The following is a 17,654-nucleotide window of genomic DNA, read 5'->3' on the forward strand; positions in this document are numbered from 1 at the left end:
CGTTCCGGTTTCTTTCGCCGCATCACGCTCCCAACGCTCCCGTTTTCAAAGCAATTTGCGGCACCAGCATGAAATTTACTTTTCCCGGTGTGATCGATAGTGTTCCGTGACCTGTGGCACCGGCATCAGGACGAGGATAGTCGAGTGCAGGGACGCCGACGGTTCCATCTCAACGGACTGCGATCCGGCTGAACGGCCGCACACCGAGCAGGAGTGCAAAACAAACATCGTCTGTCCGATATGTAAGTTTTATAAGTTACATTGCTATTCGGCGGCGTCGAGTGCCATTCCGGTGACATTTGGTTCGCGTTCATACACGGTGTCCCTCGATTAATTGTGCACAGTCGAGAAAAGAATGTTATTACATCATACGAACAAATTCTAATGTTTCCTTTATCAATTTAAAATTTCCTTTTACGTTTTCGAGGATATCGAGTTCGTATAATTTCATTCGGCAATTATAAATTTTGGTAACGATACGATACTTTTCGTATTAAGCTGAACAATGTGCATACACGTTCGTTGCGAAGTAGAAATAGAGTGTAATTAAGAGGTATATTTTTGCTCGAAAGTTTGAAACATATTGTGCATTCAAAACGGATAACGTGTTGCTTGAATGAATACACGTTTCATTGAGAACGTTATGGTTTTAATAATGAAAGGTACATAATTGTAATTAAAAGTAGAAGTTATAATTACATTTGTTTACCGGTGAGGTAGTATAATCTGTTGTTAAAAAGTCTGCACAGTGGAGGATGCTTCAAATTTTTGAGTAACAATACCGGTCACTCGCATGCTGTAAAATTATTTAATTTATCTAATTTAATTTTGTCGAGAACAAAGCTTCATATCGAAATTCTATTTTATATTCATCACTTGGCGTTTCGTCTATGATTCGCTGGACACCGTATATATGTACAAACGAGAACTACGATTCCTCGCGTGCTTAAGTCGCGGTTACGGTGCGAACATTCCCATTGACACTCCTACAACCATTGGCAAATAATTTGCCACGACAGACATCGCTGGGTTTTCTTTTAAGAACTACGCAGCACATTAACATATTTATATCGGCAAGCTATTCGTTGTATTCGTTACTTCTCAGAAATTATTTTAAATGTCTTCAAACATTTGCTCAAATTTAAATTTCCATCTTGAATGTCATTCGAAAGAATCAACACGTTTCTGACTGTGTAAATCGCGAGTGATACTCGTTTGAAGACACCAAATTGATTAGAACAACAACTGGAGAGGTCATTTCTAAAGACTGAACATTGTGAAGTCAAAGATACAATAGTGCCACGCGCGAAAAAAGCGCAAAATCGATTGCAGCGAATAGAAGCGAAGAATCGGCAAATAGTTTTTGTTAGATATTACCCGACTTCGTGCAAACACGCTTTCGCCGTAACCGCGGCTTTAACCGATAATCCCTTAAAAGCGAAACGAGCCGGCCGGACAAGATTGCACGCTATCAAATCTTTCATTCAGACGGCGAAGAGATGACTCAACCCCTGATGCAACCGTATCCACCCCCGCCCGTTTCGGAGAAGCTGATCGACCAGCCAATACCGTCGGAAACCACGTGAGTACTACAAAGGATCGCTAAAACGTACAGAAACCCGCGGATACATGCCGTCCAGGTGTGCCCGGGAACGTGCGTAGAACGTTCGTAGAAGCTTCTCGTCGCTTGCCCTTACGTGCGAAGCAAAAAAAAGAAAAAAAAAGAAAAAATAATACCAAAAAAAACGAAAAAGAAACGAACAAACTTACTGTATGACAGCTAGATAGAAATCTTTCCGTGTTAAAAGCATTCATTTCTTGACGTCAATTGGTCTGTCCTGACAGATATACGATCTACTTTGCCTGTGGCTGGTTGTATCTGAGGTATCCCATTACTGTGTCTCTTTCTTCTATCACTTTAAACTGTTCTTCTTCTATTTCTTCTTCTTCTCTGTCTTTTGTTTCTTCTTAATCTTCTACGGTTTCTGTTTCACTCGCACTCCACCCTCTCGTTGTCTTTTTCTATTTTTCTTCTACGTCTTTCTTCTTCTTCTTCTTCTTCTTCTTCTTCTTCTTCTACTTCTACTTCTTCTTCTATTTCTACTTCTTTCTTCTTCTCCATCTCCTCTCCCTTTCTTTTTACGTACACCACTTCCGCCAACCCCATCCCCAATGCACCAGCTTTCAGACAACGCGATGCACACCAAACCCTATTCCCCTTCTCAGTGAATCTCTCTCCGTTTTTCTTTGTTACTAAGCTCACCCTAACCTCCGCCACGAAACCCAACCCCCTCTTCCCCCGCGCGCGTCGCTACTTTCATAGATTCCACGCACGCTTTTGTAACTCACCGCAGAGCCGCGAAGTCCGACGACGCTTCTCGTTTTGGAGGGCGAAATCAAGGCTAAGCGAGTTTTAGAAGCATTTGCCCCGGCCACCCACCCCGTCGCCGGTTTCCGGGATGACTTTCCGCCGAAAGCTTCGCCCTCGCGTCTCCCTCCCCGTTCATTTATCGACCCTCTCCCGCGGCCAGGGACGAATTCTATTTCTTAATTGACCCTTTCAACGCTTTTGACCGCCGAGACCGACGCTTTCAGCGCTTTGTCAGCCACGTATACGCGACACGTCTTCCGCTTTGAAGAAAAATATTAATATTCATGGCCAAACAGGAAATAAAATTCATTCGCTTAACCGATACGGATTCGATAAAGCCATCAGGCAAAAGGACTCCGAACAATCCTCGTTCAGGCGGTTTTCATTTTATTCCAGAAAAACCCGCGATCCCCCTGTGAATATTCTATAGGGGATTGCTCGTTTGACAGTGAAAAAAATGAATAGACTTTTTGTCGGTATCTTTCTTCTTCTGAAAGCTGTCCTATGATTTGTAGGCTTTGCAAGAAGTAGGACGATCAAACTAATCGAGACTGCTATTCGTTCCAATCTTACGCATCTTCTTTTCGTTTTATTTTCTTTCATTCTCTTATTTAAAAACGAGCCTCCGACGTTCTCTCGCGGAAGAGAAACTTCCGCTTAACCTTTTCTGCCTTCCCGCGTACCGCGCGTCAGCGGGAACTCCGTTAGAAGGCGATTAGTAGTTTCGTTTAATGATAATGTTTATTTCGTTCCTGAGAGAACGGGAATTTTTCGGCGAGCCGGGGGGGAATTGTTTCGCGGGCGGGCTCCATTTTCTGCTGACGCGCAACAGTTTTCCAAGTTGAATCTCTCCACGCCGCTAAAATTCAACGTAGCTTAATCTTCCTGAGCTCTCTCCTTCGACCCCCTGTTCCCCGGCCGAGCGGTCCGCCGCTCCTTTTTCTTTCTTTCGCTTAACTTTCTCCTGCCTCTTGCTCCTAATGCATTTGATGAGATTACGAGATTTACCGTGATTTAATTAGCGCATAACGCGAATGCCGTAGAACAAGCATTAGCATAGACTTACGATGATAATGTTACCTAGACTATTATCATACACCGTTTCTTCGCCGATGTTTTCCTACCCACCACGTCCCGCCCCTACGTTTTCTGGCTTGCGTTATTCCATGGTAACCCCCGTAGGCTTAGCATGCATAATGTATAGCGTAGAACTGTCTCCTATGTGCGTGCTGCTCGTCGGTCGGATTTTACACAGGTTCCCGCCTTCAGTATCTTCTTCTTCTTCTTCTTCTTCTTTCTCTTCTTCTACCGCGAAGATCAACGTCCTTCACCCAGACATCTGTCAGTCGACCCGTTTTAATTTAACCTGTTAACCGGGCGGAATTCACTTGTTAAGCGTGTCCGCTAACGTCCTCGACTTCCCTTTTTAATTTATCGGAGAATCAACGGATTTCAGTAATACACCGTAGATGCGGATTCTCATTTCCGTGGATTTATTCAATGAAAAACAGAAAAGAATGTTTATATCGCAGACAAAAGAATTCTTTACGATGAATACCAAGTGGAAAAGTCATTGCTTCTTAATGTAATACGAAAGATATCGTTATTTATTCATCCTCGATTAAAACCCCGTTAGTTTACGTAGCGGAAAAATCGTCCGGTTAAGAGGCTAATGGGGCTAACGACCGTCGAGAAATTTGTTGACGAGCCGCGGTGTACTACATTTGGAAGCGCTTGTATTTAAAAACGGCGCAAAAAAAAGGAGTCCTCCTCCGGGCAAAAGCGAGGTTGAAAAGATTGTTGGCGACAAGGATCATTGATCCGTGGACGAAAGTGGGCACTCGAGGGTAAATTTGAACGGCGCGGTCGGATCGCGTCAAATGGATGAAGAGGACCGAGTGCCCGGGGCTGAAAAGGCGATTCCGGAATAACCAGCGGTTGTTTATTCGGTTTAATCGATGACGCGAAACGTGCACGCGTCGCTTTAGGAGCCGTACGAATAGATGGAAGCCAATAAATTCCTTGTACCACGCGCACGTCGGGACGTCTGTCCAGACGACTGAAAAAAAAAACGAGGCGAATGCGTCCGCGCGGAATCAGCTCCTTTCATGTTGTCCGATTTATCATGTTTCCCCGCGGTGCGTGGAGAACAGAATAAATGACCGTCGAGTACTGACTCTCCGCGTTATCGAAAGTATCGATTGACAAAATTATTTCTCTATCCCCATTCTAGCTGTTAGGGTCGCTTCTTCCGCCTAAGAGTATCATTTCAAATATTGACTGTACGCGGAAAGGTATTGGTCGTTCGATGCCGGGCTCCTTTTACATCGAACGAAGGAACCGGAAGGTGGAGCGGGCAGCCGAAAGATCTAACAGAAATAATCTTGGAATAGCAACCCTGCTTGAACTGTTCCGCCATCTAATTTTTATCTATTCTCGTTATTTGTACTCCGACATTCATTCAGGGATTCTTGTAGATTCTCTTAGAAAATTCCGGGACCCGTTAATTCAAAACCGTGCCAACTTTGAAATCTGAAAGCACGATTTACTTTCGAACTCCTTATCGAAATCTACCGATTCGGTAGCAGCGTAAAAAAGCTGAAGGATCCAAACGCTAAATGTAGAAACTCAAGGAACCCGTTCGCACCTTTCGAAGTGACCCAAACCGATCGTCTATCTGTCCGAAGCCAACGAAGGGAAACAAGAGAAATCGAAAATCGCGACACCTTAGAGAGTTTCCAATATCGAGCGAAAGAAGCCAAGGTGAACCGCGTCGGCAAAGAAACCTCACACGGTCTCCGGAATTCGGGGGCCCGTTTCGAAACGCGAATCATCAAACGAACCGACCCTCCAGGTTCATCGCCGACGACTGGTCGCCGTGCAGCGTCACCTGCGGCGAGGGGATCAGGCATCGCGAGGTCCGTTGCAAGATATTCCTCGAGTTCAGCCGGACCGTTGCCGATCTTCCGGATCGCCAGTGCTCTGGCCCGAAGCCGGTCGAGACGGAGAAATGCGTGATGGAGCCGTGCGGAATGATCGAGAACAGCCTGTCCTACGGAATCGACGCGGTTGGCGACAGCGGATACGCTGAGCCCAGCTTGACGGACACCTACAGATCGTCGGCTGGCAGTTCCAGCGGAAGCGGCTACGATTCTGGGATCAAGGTGGCGCCCGGAAGCGACGTACAGACTACTTACTCGTGGAAGGAAGCTGGCTACACACCTTGCAGTGCTACTTGCTTGGGAGGTGAGGAATGGGATCGAACGTTATTTGAACGTCGAGGGTTAATTATAGCTTACACATTTAGAAATTTGTAGTTTATAATGTATAAACTCTTGATTTTAATGACATTGGACGACTTATATGTGATTCTTTATGTTATTGAGTCAAGTCATGAAACATTGAATGTTCATTGTCTACTAAAAACAGCAGAAACGATACGAATGTATGACTGTGTTTCGAGGGTAATAGGTATTTAGAGTTGGCCCGCCACGTCCATGCCGAGCTTTTCAAGCTTCAGTACACAACGGCAAGAGGACTCGGCCTCACGCTTCCCCCTGATCCTTCCAAGAAACGTAATAGTCGAGCCTCCGCGTCCCCAGAATTCGGTAAACACACAAAAACCGCAGCCGCGCAGAAATGAAATCCAAAGCCAGCGTTGGTTAGATCTCACTCCCTCGCATTCTTTACCGTCTGCTTTCTTCCTTGCGCGGATCGGCCAGTAACAACAACTGTTGTTCTGCAGCTATTGCCGCGAGTATCCTAAGTAAAAGAGTTCCCTTGGCCCTGTGCACTTTCAGCTTGGCAGAGCTCGGCATGGGCGTGGCGGGCCAACTCTATTTCGGACGGGTAACAGATTAAGATTAAAGACTAAAATACTTTCCACTAATGTACGCATACTTAATGGAGGAATTAATTGGAGAGAACGTTAAGTATTCGGAGCACTTACGGAAATAGGCGACATTTGATCGGCTTCATAGGTGCTCCTCGTAATTCTTATTCTTTACGATAACCGATCTCGGCGTTCGTGACTTTCAATACGATTATCTATTTCCGGTAGTAATCATTAAAGTTCTATAAACTGCACTCAGTTCGGCGATAATCAGCTGGGAACATAAGTCAGGGCATTACCGGGAATCAGATCCGCGAGGATTAACGGAACGAATCTGGGGTTCGTTTCGCGGAGAGCGTTTAATTATCCGAGATAATTCGATGCTATTGTGCAATTACCAGCGCTTACCGGCGATCAGGTTGCGCCGAATCGATATGTTAAACGTCTGCGCCGACTTATTCATCACAGGGATGAATAAATCCAATGCCGATCTGATTGCGAATCTACGTTACAGTGGTCCTTCTGATGTTCCAGGTGTGCAAGATCTGATAATAAATTGCGTGCGCGACGACACAGGTAAAACCGTGATGCCTCTGCTGTGCACGACGGAGACCAAACCGGAAGCGAGGATAAGAGTCTGCAACGATCATCCATGTCCACCGAGGTAAAGCGTAAAACTACAATCGACTCGATCGTTTACAACAGACGCAGTTAATCCGCTGCTTTGATCAATAAGCCAGATCAGCTTGTATAAAGTACAATCGTATTCTATCGTAAGATTCTATTTCGACGTTTCTGAATAGCTTCCAACTTCGATTTATTAAAGTGATTATGATCGCTGTTACTCTAAAATTTACGATGGGTGGAATAGAATCCGTTCGACATAATTGTTCACGGAAATTACAGTCTCGTCCTCGGTCACAGTTCTATCTATTGCCGTTAATCGTTGTAGAAACTGACGCGTTTCGGGCGGTGTTACACGCAGGAATTTGATCGTTGCAATTAATTGTCGCCCGCAGATGGAATTTAAGCGAATTCTCGCCGTGCATGAGTCCGTGCGGCATCGGTATACAGATACGGAACGTCACCTGCATACACGAAGTGACGCGCGGATCCACAGGTAAGACAGTCCCCGTGCCGAACAAGATGTGCCCGCAACCACCGCCAGCCGACAGACGATACTGCAACGTGTGGGATTGCCCCGTTAAATGGACCGTCGACAAATGGGGCAAGGTAATTTCTTTCTATTTCTTTCGATAACTATATTATTCATGTCGTGCGATCGTCTTCGGTTTCATCGCAATTTAAAAAGATACAGGGTAAAATATTGAAAGTGGATATAATTAAGAATAGTGAAAAGACATCGGAAAGATAGCGAAATACCCTAAGGAAAATTAAAGCGTACCTTTTTGAGCTGTTACTCGTGCACAAGAGTCTCGCGTCAGCGAAATCATTTTTCCGGAAACCATAATATCACGACTGGATAATCTATGAATGAGAATCATTATGTGATTAAATGCACACTGCATGCTTCGCTTGCATAAAACTATTTCACTTACCTACGCCTGTATTACGTCTTTAGCTGTTCGCGTCATTCGCCACCTAGTTTGTTGTACTTTAAAGAGAGTTCGTATTCGCGAGAGTTCTATTTGAACTAGTCTGTAAACTATGCAAACTATTGGTTAAAAGGATAGAGTATTGTTCTTCTACAGTATTCATTCATGAAGGTTCATTGTTTTCTTGCGACGTTTAAAATTTAACCGTTTGCACTTGGGAGGTGACTCTCAGTCACTACTAGATTTGACACATGAAAACTATAAAATCTGATATTTAATATTGAACTTTGTTTAATGCCTTGATTCGTGAAATATTGGAATAAAATAGCTTTGTTCCTTGATGTACTTGTGACTTCCCTTCAAGTCAGTTTCAAAGAATATCGTCTTCGCCTCGTCAAAAAATGTTAAATATTTCTAATAAGAAACTTCCGAGTGCAAAGGGTTAAGTAGTAATTGAAGAAAGCAAAAAGATGTTAGTGGTAAGGAAAAGTGTCGTTTTTCAGTGCTCGAAGACTTGCGGCGGAGGCGTGATGAGACGCAAAGTGACCTGCGACCAGATAATGGCTCAAGGGCGTCAGCAAAGTCGAGAGGAACGCGAGTGCCCGGCGCAGAAGCCCTCCACGGAGAAGCCGTGCAACACCAGAGCTTGCCACGACATAGACGCTGGTTCCTTGCCGATCATTTCCAGCCTGAACACGACATACAATCAGACCGAACTGAACGCGAAAGTGGATCTGAAGATCGGCGGTATCGCGAAGGTGTTTCAAGGCACACCTTTCATCAAGATCCGTTGTCCCGTTAGGAAATTCGACAAGTCAGTTTCTCTACTTATCTTTCTAGAATCAGTATTATTTCCGTTGCTCTTTTTCATCAAAATGGAAATATTTACAGGACACGAATCATATGGACCAAGGACAACAAGGAATTAAGGAAATCGAGGAAGTACAAAATCAGCAGGAAAGGAGCGTTGAAGATAAACGACATCACAGCTTCCGATTCCGGAGTATACGCGTGCATAGGTATTTCTGATCGACAGTGTCTTTTATCGAAGAGAAAAGAGAAAGCGGAGTAAGAAACTGACTTTCGTTTCAGCTGGAAATTCGCACGCGGAGACGCAGCTCATCATAAAATTTCGTTCGAAGGAGCAGATAAGCAGCGAGGAATATCTACGACTGAGTAATTCCGTCCATCTTCAACGAAACGCGAACTTGGACTCGGCGCCGGCGAATTCGGGGGAGAGTATGTATACCGGTCATGCAGGTAAATAACTTCAGCGTTAAGAACACAGATCTCGACCTGATAGGATAGATGAATCGTTTGGATCTTATTTCATTTACCAACGAGCATCGCGCGATCAGAAGTGAATGTCGTGAAACCGATGCCGCCGCGAATTACGGGAACAGTAAATTTAGATTGGCCGTTAAGATTTTTCGTTGATTTCCAGCAGCCGCCTACGGGAACCGTTTTGTCCCAATCGACAGCGAGGATCTCAGTCACGAACGAGCGTTTCCCAGCAAACCGACAAGGAAACCGAATCAGAGGAGACAGAAAACCAGTCCCACGCCACCAGACTCTACGGACTTGCACCGGGAACAGACCGTAACTTCGCAGAATCAGGTAAGAACGCGTGACGAAGGATCCAACTAACCCCTTGCGCGATTTAATCCGCTCGTCTCTTATTACGAGAACTTCGATAGGGGGATTGAACTAATCTTTTTTCTCGACGATTCTTTATTTGTTCTGCTACCTATATTTCTGGACTTACTTTATACGACGTCGGGTATTTAATATGCCAGCCTGGATACCACGAATCCGTGGAATCGACTGCGTCGTCAAGTGCCTCTACGCTCGTACCGCACTTAACTTATTTTATATCGAGCCTGAAGGTGAGAGCTTCTGGATTATTGTACAGACCGAAATAACCACTGAAGGATCATCTGCTTACAATATTAATTCCCGATCATTCCCGAATCCTCTCTTCTCTACATCGATATTTATATATTTCTCATTTAGAAGAATGTAACGACACCTTCTGCAACATTAATTACAAAAGAAGATGTAATGATTTTAAAAATAAATAGAGCTATTCTTTAATTATTCATTTTCCAACAGGAATATTGGCCGTTCCAAAGTGAGTCGGTCGGCAGATCCCACAGAACGGCCCCGGTGGCATTCATCGACGACACGCGAAGGGAAACCGTGGCAACGAAACGCACCATGTCGGAGAAGTCTGGAGGTGTAAAGTATCGGAACGTAGAGGAGAACCTGGACACGCTGTACCGTAATACCGCCATTCCGGACGAGACGTTTGGACCTGACGAGGAGAGGATATTCATCGACGTTGATCCCTACGATCTCGACGATTCCATGTTCGGGTTACAGCACAGCAACCCGGTGAAGATTACACCTGTTGCGAGCAAAGACGGCCCGCCGACGTCCACCGCATCCGACACCGACTACGTCGAGGAATCTCTCAAGAACGTGAAGAGACAATGGCAAAATCCACCTGAAGACAGAAGGCACTGGAACGCGACGCCTAAGGAGCAGAGTAAAGACGCCACGAGCGTGGCTACCACCTCCGACGATATCGGTTTAGAGATGTATTATATTCCAGACTCGAGCACGAAGCGCAGCGCAGTAGCTTCGCAGAGGAAAAGCGCCGATCGAAGAAACCAGCACGACGGTCTCGAAATCGATCACGTTTACTCCACGATGTCGCTCAAGGAATTGGAGGAGCCCCGGAAGAAACCAGATAGCAGCAAAGGGAAACCAGAGATTCTGAATAGGACGGGGGATGACGCAGAGGAACTCGAAGAGGAGATGAAGAAACGGAAGGTTTACGTGAAGAACGATACGGTCGACGATAGTCTCCCTCGAACAAGTACCAGGGACCCGGAGGAAGATCTGTTGTCTTTGTCCGAAGATAGCCGCTTCAGTGACACGGAAAAGGAAGAGGAGGAAAAAGATGTACCACCGAACACTGAAAATCGTGAAGATTCGTCCGAAGATGCGACCGATCTTCAAGAACGCTCTAAGGAAGAAGAAGAGAAGAAGAACAAGTCGTTGGAAGTTGCTGGATCAAACGCTACCGCGGATGCTTCGATCGCGTCGCTTACTATTTTAGGTAGGAAAATTATTGTTGTAGTTATAATTGAAATTATTCTGACGATCCCGAAAACGTGCAGATACGTCGGATGACTTGGTGTTCGAGTGGGTGACGACGGATTGGTCCAAGTGCTCTCAGACTTGCGGTGGAAGTGGGTTTCAGGTAATTAGTAATGTCTACGCTGTTTCTTCGGTTTAACATTGTAAATGATCTGTTAGAATTAATTTGAGTAATTCGGTTTGTTACATGAAGATGCGCGGAGCACAGTGCACGGTACGATCGGCGAAGCCGATTGGAAATTCGACCCGCACTCCGCCGAGGACGGTGATAGGAGCGAAACTGTGCGAAGACGCGGGGCATCCGATGCCCCAGAAAGTGAGAGCGTGCGGATTCGGTAAGTGTCCTCTGTGGCACACAACCGAATGGACACCCTGCGAGACGTCCAGGTGCTTCAACTGGAAAACCGCGATGCAGAGACGCGATGTTACCTGTCATTTGTTCGATGATACTGAAAACGACCAACAAAATATCACTCTACTGGATCCCAACAAGTGCGACGAAACCACTAGACCTTTACAGAGGCAGGAGTGCTACAACGACGCTTGCAAAGGTGTCTGGAGGGTTGGCGAATGGTCCGAAGTATGTTCTTCAAGATTTTCGATTATAAATTTATGTGATGAAATTCTACAAGACATTTCAGGATGAAAGCAGTAGTATTTTAAAATACCTAGATATATTTCTGTCTGCTATTCGGAAACAAAGAGTAAAATAGGATTCAAAATCCAAAATATTTCCGCTAATTATTGTTTATTAATATGTTTAGTACATATTTTTACATAACCCTAAAATATAACGAACCCCATAGTGCACAGCGTCATGCGAAGAAGATGGCATCAAATACAGAATCCTACAGTGTGTTTGGTTTGGGACGAAAAAACCAGCTGGCAACGCGTGCAGAGACATTCCACGACCGCCTGTCATGAAAACGTGTAGAGGTCCGATGTGCCCTCAGACACCTGGTGAGATAATTTCTATTCTTCGACGATTACAAAATACAACTAGATCTAAAAGAGTGCATTATTAAACTGTGCATCAAAAATTTCATTTAAAACGATTCTAAAAATGTTCCAGACGACTGCAAAGACCGCTCGCAGCTGTGTAGCACGGTGAAAACGATGAACATGTGCAGGGTGCCGCTTTACCAGAAGCAGTGCTGTCAGTCATGTCGCTAGGAAATTGTTGTTGTAACGAAAGAAAAACATTAGGTCGAAATTGATACGGCGAGAGAGAAGCGCGCGTGAGATGCATAGTTGAGAGAGCAAGGTCCGAGGATTACAGTCGCGACGCTCGTCGATACTCTACACTCTACGTGTTTGTCGAAAGGATGCGAGAATCGAGGGTGATAGAGAGAAAGAACGAGGGGGGATAAATCAGCCTCGTATCGAGCGTTCCAATCTGCGAACACGTTCGTCGGTGCGCCGCCACGATATGTAAGAGTTATTCAAGAGTTCGACCAAAATTACTTCCGCTGGTAATTGTCCCCCTCCCTCCTCCTCCGCCACCGCCATCCCCGAGAGAAACTTACCCTTCTCGCTTCCCTCGCATTTCGCAACCTCGAAACGAATGTATTCGAACGCCGGATTCTTACCAGCCCAATAAGAATCCGATTCCTAATTGTGTGCTAATTAAAGCTATAATTTTTGAACGTGTGTAACGCGTTAGTTTGGCACCGATCCTAATTGCGCACGCTCACGCTCCCTTCCGCGGTGGGGAAGGGACGAGGGAAGAGCCTGGCATTCGTCCAAAAAAGAGAGAATACAAAGTTGAGAAAATTATTATTGTTGAAGTTCGGATAAGAACGGGAATAGACGGAGAACGTAATTGTACGGTGGAAAAGGGTCGCGGGCGCACGTGGTAGATCGCGACGCGTTCCCGTGGTTCGATAGACGAGCTTCGAGGGCCATTCAACGTTCAGACGAGACTGTTAACGGGGCGCCGGGGTGAACGGAACAGTGTATTCTGGATCACGGTAACGAATCAGCACAAAAAAAAAAAAAAGAAAACGATAATGAAATTTCCATTCTTCGAGGCTTTATTTTTTTACGTACTCTCCGACAACGCACCGATCTTCGATCATCACTCGGCTCAGTTCCGTGAACGCGTGACGGAATCATTTAATCGAAGACTGAGACTACACTGCACGCTTCTATCTGGGCATCGCCGAGCGTCACAAGCAGAGATAGGCAATGTTTTTATGCACGTCGGGAAATAATTTTGAATCACCTATTAAAACTTGTCGTCTACTAGCCATTGAATAATCGTAAGACCTTTGTTTAATAAACACTATATCGAGTCGTTCCATAAATTCGTAACAAAGTTTCCTTGTATGTTGTTCAACGTTGACGGATACCATTGAATTTTAAATGAATAATTTTTTTTAAGTATACAGTCACACATAAACAGCCAGAATGCTTTACCGCTGCGTCAACGTGTTCCCGGTTCACAGTAGAATGATTGATAATAATTTTCATACATGCATCTGTAAACAGAAGATTTATGTGAATTTGTGGGACGACGTAACGGTATTTCAATTGGCAGGTATCTTCGTGTAATGATTTAATTGAATCATATCAGGACGAAACACTTCGACTATCGTTCGAATGAAATTGTGCCCATCTCTGGTGTCGAGAACCAATTTTTCCGTTCCCTCTCCCGAAGTCTTCGCACATTCCGCGCATACCGTACAACTTTGTTACTTTGTTACGTTTCCTCGGAATATATGTATTTACTTATGATATGTAAATCTATATATCTATATATCTGTATTTATTGCGACGTTATCTCTGATTTTAACGACACGCGATTTATGATAGGAGTTTATCAATCAGCCGAACGACAAATGTTAAGTTGAAACAAAACGATAAGAGTTATCGAAGTTACTAACGACATAAGTTATAAAAAAGTGAATTATTATGCGTGTACGGGCGCCCGAACGGGCGCGCGTAGGCCGATAGATTCTAAGCAATAAAATATATAGGTACTGTAATATACTATTTTGTTAATAACCTCTGGCGAAAATTCGTTAACATGACGTTCCATTGTTAATCGAGTACCGCTGAAAAGGGTTTGCGTGCCTCTGATTACAGAAAAAAAAAATGCTGAAAAAAGATCGACCGTTGACCAGCGGCCGCATTTCTTTTTATTCATAGAAATCTGATTCTTGTTAAATGTTTTCGTTTCGTTTGCGATTGATAAGAATATTTGAACAAGCATACTACGTCTGTATGTGTGTATGTATGTATGTATGTGCGCGTTACCATTTCCCTTGACCATAACAATTTCAGTTACCTTATTCTCGGTTCTACGATACTGTGAACAGATTTTCGCTATCAACGAATTTGCCTCAAACACAGCTAGACAGTTTGCCAAAACAAGCTGATATAAATGAAACGAGATATAAATAAATTAGTATATTATTGAAATCGAAATAAAGAAAGAAAGAAAAAAAAAATATATATATATATACATATATATATATTACAAGCTACATAAAAATAAGACGAGGGCGCACGCGGATATGAAAGAAAACAAAAGATAAATGACTTCTACACCTTAAAGCGCAGGTATGTGTGTAATTATAAAGGATCGAAATATATTGTCCTACGGTAATATTCAACAGCAAATTCTGTACATTATCGATCTACCTTCCGACGGACGTTTCACTCGGGTACTTAAGTGACTGTTATTCGATCCAAGCTAAATCGCAACGGTGTTACTTTAATTGTCGTCTGCCAGTACCACACGAACTCCCCTACCCCGGCGAAATGATTTTCGATACCTGCATTTTTGTATATACCACGACCTAGTTATGTAAAGTGATTCCACACTATTATACGAAGAGCATTATTGTTCAGTATCTATGTAAATATGTAACTGCCTAAATACGAATAAAACCAGAGGATATATCACTGCACAGTACCTTAATTAATAATTGATCGGATCTATATTTATTGCTCTTGATTAATTGACAACGATGGTAAAGTGGTATTAATAATTGACCATATTAAACTCTAAACCTACGTATAAGCAATATAAAATGATCAAAATTGTTAACAGAATCATGGCAGAAGTTTCTCCCATTAATCCGTCAAACCCCATCTCTGAAGCACTTCCTCTTGACTAATTGGCCAAAGGTTCTTCAACAAAACCCACCCAGATTTCTGTGTGACAAGCAAATAATCGTTTTGCGGATCATTGAGATAGGAATAAGCGCCCATGACCAAGCTCTGACATATCCTCGCGCAGACGGTGACCTTTAAAATCTTCTTCTCCAGATTCGTCAGTTTCCTGATATCTTGATACCCTTCGATGACGTACTTTCCCATCGCTAAGTCTCCAGCCTGCAGCATCATGTAACAAAGAGTAATGGCGAGCTCAAAAATTAGGCAAGTCCGATGGGTATCACCAAAATCGATCACCGCCGTTACTTCCGTCCCGTTCGAGTTCACTACGATGTTCTGCTCGTTCAGGTCACCGTGGATGATCCCTTGCTCGAGCTTCGGCATCACTCGAAGAACGTCCTCCTCGAAAGCATGGATCACCTGATGAGCTAGATCCCTTTCGTAATCATTGCTCACCGCGTAGATGAACCGGCGCAGGTCAGGCACCGAGGTCAACATCCACAAGGTCTTATGATTGTCATACGCCGAGTGCGAGAATCCCTTGAGCACGGTGTCCAATTTACTGGTGAACCGACCGACGTTTCGAAGCAGTTCACTGGTGATTGACATGCGATTCAACATCACACCTGGAAGATAAACTAGAAGTCTAACCGCGTAGCTGTTCTCGTAACCCTGCACGGTCAACGTTTCTAAAGAGTAATACTCTCCCTTCACATTCTTCACTGGCAGGGGACAATTGATGTGTCGTTGATTCAGGAAGATCAAGATTTCATTCTGAGCATCTATCACACGACATTTACGCGAGTCCAGAGAGTTCACGATCTTCAATACATAACCATTCTTGCTGATGGTAGTCATGTGAGGATTTTCGTGCAGGTCCTCGCAAATCACGTGATAGTTTCTGTCATCGTACGCGTTTAATTCAGTTATTTTTATCGCCTTCAGCTTGTAGAGCTTATCTAAGAGAGCTAAAACTATCTGTTCGCTACCAGGCGGCCGTATCCGCTGCCCTGGCGTTAGGACTCCATCATTGGTCTCCATTTTGGTATCAATTCTGGAAACGTTCAAAATGAGGGCCTGGAATTGTTTGTTTTATCTTTAATCGCCGGTAATAATCCAACACGAGATTGTTGCTAGATCGTGCTTTTCGAAATCTTTAATTAATATTCTATGAATCCTCGTGTACATCAAACCTGGGAAGTTTGTGAATGAAAAGGAAAATGTTAACGTTACTGTAGCATTGTAAAACTTTTACTTTGTAGCATTATGCACGGTAAGTATGATTACTTACTTTTCTTGTTTAATAAACGAATACAGTTTTAAATGTATCGTAAACTGAAACGCAACGACTATTCACTTCCGGTTCGCTATTCAATTGCTTCGAAAACCATTAGCTCATCTTCAGGTTTTCTGTTATTGAAAAGAATACATTTATCTTATTTATATATATACTTGAAAATTAATAATCAATTACTATCATCTCTCACCTGGTCGAACTGTTTACGCCGCGATGTAAAAATTTTGTTTATTGCGAAACAAAAATATGATGTCTATAAGATTAATCAGATTCCACAGTTGTATAAATTTTGTCTACTTTGACTGAACACTTTTAGTCGAAAAGTAAGGCCACAGTAGTAACATACGTGAGATGTGCTACGAATAAAGTTCGAGAAGTGAACTATAGAATCGTCTCGGTAATAAATGCTGTTAACACTCAATCAGTTGAAATGGTAGGGCGTAAATGCACGATGATTGATGCTTATCGTGACTGATCACAGTATAAGAATAAGTTCTGTGTATATTTACTGATACTAAATCAAAACATTCTTATCACAACCGAAAAAGATAACAAAAACGCTGATATTAAATTACTATCCGCTAATAATGATAATATTATTCATTATTAAACTGTTTATCAGTACTCTTAATGTAAATAAACATACAATGTTATTTGAGAGCTTCTAAAATAAAATATGATTCATGTTGAAATACTAGTTTTTAATTGTTTAGCATTATATAAATCAACAGTACGCTTTTGTATAATAATTTTCATATGAAATTTATTTCGTCGTATAAATATCCAAATTTTTTACAAGTATTTAAAAAATATTATATACGTAACCAAAATACGAACATTGCCGAACTTGTGAACGAGGAATTCAAATTATTTGAAATGCCCGCCAAACATGCTTCTGTGCTGCATGTTCATTCTATTTTAGTATAAATCTCGAGTATCAAAGTTTTCATTTTTACACATACTAGATATTTTACGAGTAATGTTAATAAACATTAACGATCAGTCTAAGGAATACAAACTACATATTATACGAATATTTATAATGAATTAAATACAAAGGAATAATTTAATTTAATCAATAACAAACAGCATACTCTCATTTATGTAATACATACTCTTCGAAAGCTACGTCAAAACATAGTACAATCAGAAAGCGAAAGCCAAATTTCACAGTAAAACAATTTTTAAACAAAGTATACGAGTAGCACACTGTGATATGTCATGAATTATAAACCAATAGTAGTGAAGCATAAATATCAAGATTCAATCATCAGTTGTATCAATTGACCAATCAAATTGAGGAAGTCTTAT

General features: G+C 42.9%; 2 protein-coding genes across 10 annotated transcripts in view; one reads left to right on the forward strand and one right to left on the reverse strand.

Moving 5' to 3' along the window:
- nolo (ADAMTS-like no long nerve cord) overlaps nt 1–14,376 on the forward strand; it is a 275,704-nt gene extending 261,328 nt beyond the window's left edge. For 4 of the 7 annotated variants that reach the window (XM_076374403.1, XM_031976550.2, XM_076374406.1 and 1 more), the window contains exons 10-24: nt 101–242; nt 1,489–1,582; nt 5,226–5,617; nt 6,738–6,867; nt 7,223–7,436; nt 8,263–8,573; nt 8,651–8,778; nt 8,852–9,019; nt 9,204–9,376; nt 9,556–9,645; nt 9,872–10,883; nt 10,945–11,027; nt 11,118–11,504; nt 11,731–11,884; nt 11,997–14,376. In XM_076374403.1, coding sequence (XP_076230518.1) covers nt 101–242; nt 1,489–1,582; nt 5,226–5,617; nt 6,738–6,867; nt 7,223–7,436; nt 8,263–8,573; nt 8,651–8,778; nt 8,852–9,019; nt 9,204–9,376; nt 9,556–9,645; nt 9,872–10,883; nt 10,945–11,027; nt 11,118–11,504; nt 11,731–11,884; nt 11,997–12,097 — 3,579 coding nt within the window. In that variant the 3' untranslated portion in view covers nt 12,098–14,376. The remainder of the gene's footprint in view (nt 1–100; nt 243–1,488; nt 1,583–5,225; nt 5,618–6,737; nt 6,868–7,222; nt 7,437–8,262; nt 8,574–8,650; nt 8,779–8,851; nt 9,020–9,203; nt 9,377–9,555; nt 9,646–9,871; nt 10,884–10,944; nt 11,028–11,117; nt 11,505–11,730; nt 11,885–11,996) is intronic. The other 3 variants (XM_076374405.1, XM_031976551.2, XM_076374407.1) reach the window with 2 other exon arrangements.
- Nucleotides 14,377–14,845: 469 nt separating this feature from the next.
- On the reverse strand, nt 14,846–17,612 carry LOC116426927 (hydroxylysine kinase). 3 transcript variants are annotated; one of them, XM_076374416.1, is made up of 5 exons: nt 17,459–17,612; nt 16,534–16,857; nt 16,338–16,456; nt 15,344–16,239; nt 14,846–15,265 (listed from the first exon to the last, which is right to left on the reverse strand). In XM_076374416.1, exons 4-5 carry the CDS (start codon nt 16,085–16,087, stop codon nt 15,005–15,007), a joined length of 1,005 nt encoding a protein of 334 aa, XP_076230531.1. In that variant the 5' UTR covers nt 16,088–16,239; nt 16,338–16,456; nt 16,534–16,857; nt 17,459–17,612; the 3' UTR covers nt 14,846–15,004. The 3 variants fall into 3 exon arrangements, with proteins under 3 accessions (XP_076230531.1, XP_031832464.1, XP_076230530.1); XM_031976604.2 differs by having other exon boundaries at nt 14,846–16,100; XM_076374415.1 differs by lacking the exon at nt 17,459–17,612 and having other exon boundaries at nt 14,846–16,239.
- Between the last annotated feature and the right edge of the window lie 42 nt (nt 17,613–17,654).

This window comes from Nomia melanderi, chromosome 2 (genome assembly GCF_051020985.1).
Source record: "Nomia melanderi isolate GNS246 chromosome 2, iyNomMela1, whole genome shotgun sequence".
NCBI lineage: Eukaryota > Metazoa > Arthropoda > Insecta > Hymenoptera > Halictidae > Nomia > Nomia melanderi.

Excerpts from the sequence above, each read along its gene's own strand:
- LOC116426927 (XM_031976604.2), bottom strand. The coding sequence starts at position 16,087 with ATGGAGACCAATGATGGAGTCCTAACGCCAGGGCAGCGGATACGGCCG.